This window comes from Austrofundulus limnaeus, unplaced genomic scaffold, assembly GCF_001266775.1.
Source record: "Austrofundulus limnaeus strain Quisiro unplaced genomic scaffold, Austrofundulus_limnaeus-1.0 Scaffold2, whole genome shotgun sequence".
Classification (NCBI taxonomy): domain Eukaryota; kingdom Metazoa; phylum Chordata; class Actinopteri; order Cyprinodontiformes; family Rivulidae; genus Austrofundulus; species Austrofundulus limnaeus.
Window position 1 is genome coordinate 6519041 of NW_013952404.1, and position 4125 is coordinate 6523165.

Consider the following 4125-nt stretch of genomic DNA (forward strand, 5'->3'; position numbering starts at 1 on the left):
AAAATTAGCTTTGACAGCTTGGAATGTCACATGCGGTAATATGCTCTCGCTTTTATTTTGAAAAACACTAAACGTAAGTCTTCTTCTACTTCCGATTTAGACCAACATGGCGGAACACTCAGAAAATATYAAATATTTTGTGAGAGAAATTGAAAAAAATGACGGCTGTACGTTAAAAATAAAGCAGTGTTACATGGGAGACGTCGGTTGTGTGGTTTGGGATGCAGCTATTGTTCTCGCTAAATATTTAGAGACGAAACATTTTTACGAGCCGTCTTCAGGAGTCAACGTGTGGTCTGGCACGACTGTAGTGGAGTTGGGAGCTGGGACAGGAGTCGTGGGTCTGATGGCAGCAACACTCGGGTAAGACTGCTTAATCTGCTGAGGGTTTTATTACGTTACTCATCTAATTGTTTAGGCACAAGCGCCGCAATTCTGCGCAAATGTCCGGTTATGTGATTTTAAAATAATTTGTGGGACTTATCTTCATCTACAGAGCACAAGTAACAGTAACAGATCTGGAAGATCTGCAGGTCCTCCTAAAGGTGAACATCCAAGAAAACCAGGCACTCATCAGTAGTGGGTCCTTAACTGCCAAGGTACTGAAATGGTTTGTACTTATGTTACTTTTGTGAATACAGAATTAATATTAACATTTATATAAACTGCATATAAACTAAATGCTAACTCACTAATTCCAACTCTTTTTTTTTTTTACAGGGGTGATGATGTGTCTGAGTTCTTGCCTCCCCCACATTARATACTTATGGCAGATTGCATCTATTATGAGCAGGTATTTAGTTACAAATCAGTCCTATACAGCAGTGTTTCCCAAAGTTGGGGTCGGGACCCAAAGTGGGGTCCCGAAACATCAAGGTTGGGTCCTGAAAATATTTTCTGAATTAATTACATTTTTGCCGTAGTTGTTACAAAGGTGTGAGGTTAGTGTATTAAAAATGGATAAATGTAGAATAATAAATATTGTCACTATGCCCATGTTTAGTTGACCCGATACAAATGTTTATCATCCAAAAAAATAGTTGGGGGCACAGGTCTCTGTTACTGTTATTTTGTGGGTCAAAAGCTGAAAAGTTTGGGAACCACTTTGGTGCCCAAAGTTGGGCTTGGGACCCAATTATGGGTCATGAAGCACCTTGGATAATCTCCAGAAATCAATTTAAAGGGTGATGATGTAATATTTTTCCTACTACAAAAACACAAAATTAGTATAAATAAGTATTTATATTTGTGTAAAGCTGTTTATATAGTCAAAAACCTGTGTTTTTAGGGTTATTAACGAAGTTTGTGTACTCAGACCAGTAATATTTGGGGTCACAAGTTTTTGCCATGGATATTTTGTGGGTCAGAAGATAAAAAGTTTGGGAACCACTGSTATACAGGACTACCTTTCTGAAACAATACAAATGAAGCATGTTCTGCATTTATTCTCATCGCCAGTTGTCTTTTCTTCTTAAAGTCAATCGTTCCTCTGGTGGAGAGTTTGAAGCTGCTTTCTGGACCAGAGACCTGCATTATTTGCTGCTATGAACAGCGCACTGAAGGCATCAATCCAAAGGTGGAAAATCAGTTTTTTGAGGTAAGTAGATAAAACTAAAATATTTAATATTTATTTTTGTTTATTTAACCTTCAGGTTTACCTTTTTGGAATTCACTAACTTGCTTTTATGTTATGTCTTAGCTGCTGCAACAACATTTTAATTGTGAGAAGATCCCTTCTGACAAACAAGACCCAGAGTTCAGCAGTCCGGACATCCACATTCTGCACATTCGAAAAAAGGTTTAAATCTGTTGGTTGAAATGGTTTCTTTAATAATTTATCACACAAACCAGTTGAACATAAAGTTATGTTGTAGAAAGTTGAAAGTCTACACAGCCTTTATAACATGTTCAGTTGAATTTTATATTTGTAAAGATATTTTCTGAATGAAATAATAATAAAAAAATTCTAAAACAATGTTTTATAATTATTAACATTGAAACAATGGTGTTGATTTAGGTGCTGGCATTAAATATAAATATAAGATAAAGTTAAATTTATCATAATTATAGAAAATACAACTTGAATTCATGCAGGTTGTTTCTACAGGTCATGGGTCATCTTATTCACATAATTCATTTTTAAACACTAGAGGGCAACAGATGCATACATTTTAGCCCAAGAAATCACATTGTCCTAAGTATTGTGTCCACTAAAAACATTTGGGGTAATCTGTTTATGTATATCATAACATATTAGTAATTTAATTTATTAACTAATAGTTAAGTTTTACAAAAATTATGACAAGGAAAATAAATGTAAGAACTTAAATTGTTGATGAATCTAACAGTCTGTGCCAATTTCTGTCCTCTGTGTGAGGGGAGTTCCACTCAAAGCTCCAGATTAAGAGAAAGATTATGGCTCTTTTTCAAGCATAAAACCATGAAGTATGTCTCACACACACACACACGCACACACACACACACACACACACACACAGAGTTGTGCAGGGGCCCCTCACAGCCTTTCATGCTGATCTGTTTACACAGCAGAGTGTAATTGTGTAATGAGCACGGGCGGCCTTCAACACTCGCACTAAAAGTGAACAAAGAAGTTGACAGTTTGGGGATCTAAGTACTTTTAATTGCTTTATAAAAGAGAATAAGTCTGGAAATGTCTTAAAGGGATCCATGATTAGTTGTAACATTAGACTTTATTTGATAAACATATATTTTAACTGTAAAATAAAGACTGTAAAAATACTGTAGGATGTTTAGTTTTKAWAATTTTTAAACTAAAAGTTTAAAAATATATTAGACGGACAGGGCCATTTTATTTACACGCAAAGCATTCTGGGTAAATTATGATGTGGATAGGTCCTCGGTGTGAGCGAACTATATCCACCCTGAAGGTTAATCTTGGACAATATCTGATGATCGGCTCTTTTAAATGAAACCAGAGAGCGTTGACAGAGAGGAGAAGGTAGAAATGACTCAGCCTGTAACTGAAAATATAGATGGAGGACCTCAGTTTAGCTTGTTTGTTTGTCACACTAGCACTGAGCTAATACATACTGTATAAGGCAATGTAGCGTCGGCGCTAGCGCTAAAGCTAACAGGCTAAGCTGAGGTTCTTCTTCCATGAAGCAGCTCTGTTGTCCTCCATCCATATTTTCAGTTACAGGCTGAGTCATTTCTACCTTCTCCTCTCTGTCAACGCTCTCTGGTTTCATTTAAAAGAGTCAATCATCAGATGTTGTCCAAGATTAACCTTCAGTGTGGATATAGCTCGCTCACACCGAGGACCTATCCACGTCATCATTTACCCAAAATGCTTTGTGTGTAAATAAAATGGCTCCGTCTGTGTTAAAATATATTTGAAGAAATTTACAAAACAAACAGCCTACAGTATTTTTACAGTCTTTATTTTACAGTTAAAATAAATGTTTTTCAAATAAAGTCTAATGTTACAACTAACCGGGGATCCCTTTAATGTTATCCTCGCGTCTTAACTAGTAAAACTCTAGGGTATAAAAGATTCCCACTTGTTTGGTTCAACAACTTTATGAAACTAGGGTGTAAGTTCACAAAAAAKATGATGATCAGCAGATTGCAGTGTTTGACAGATGTTTAAGTTCTACCTTGGTTAAATCATAAAGGGTCTCAGAATTTCTTAAATACGTTTTGACTGGTGATTACAAAAGTAACAGATGAATTTTTCATTGATGCTATAATATAGACCCACTGACTGCAGCCGCTCCCTGTGGCCCGGCCTGCACTGCCCTCTCAATTGTGCCTCAAGCTGCTGGATATTTACCATCAGAACTGACCTCATGTTGAGGTCTCCCCCGGCTTTGGCCAGCTAATTAATTTGAGCCACCGCTGGTACTAAACCCGTGCTCCTCTGTGTGGTGGGGACAGGTCCCAGAGAGGGGTATGGGAAGATTATATAAGTAGAAGGGGGACATCCACTGCTTTGTGTCAATATATCCTCTTCTAATCCGCCCTTCGCTTTCATTTTCAAGTGGCTTTGATCAGGTCTTTCCATTTCTCCATCCTAAATGGTAACTAAAAATAATTAAAACGGTGTGGAGGTCTTTTTGTGCTTGGCTAATTAGGCTAGTACCA

The 4125-nt window shown here is 37.0% G+C and overlaps 1 protein-coding gene across 1 annotated transcript; it reads left to right on the forward strand.

Annotated features, from left to right (window-relative positions):
• The first annotated feature begins 86 nt into the window (after positions 1-86).
• vcpkmt (valosin containing protein lysine (K) methyltransferase) lies at positions 87-1975 on the forward strand. The gene is given in 5 exon segments (XM_014013298.1): positions 87-363; positions 497-610; positions 721-793; positions 1478-1597; positions 1700-1975. Coding segments are annotated over 5 exon segments (669 nt in total). The 5' UTR covers positions 87-106; the 3' UTR covers positions 1805-1975.
• Positions 1976-4125: the final 2150 nt, after the last annotated feature.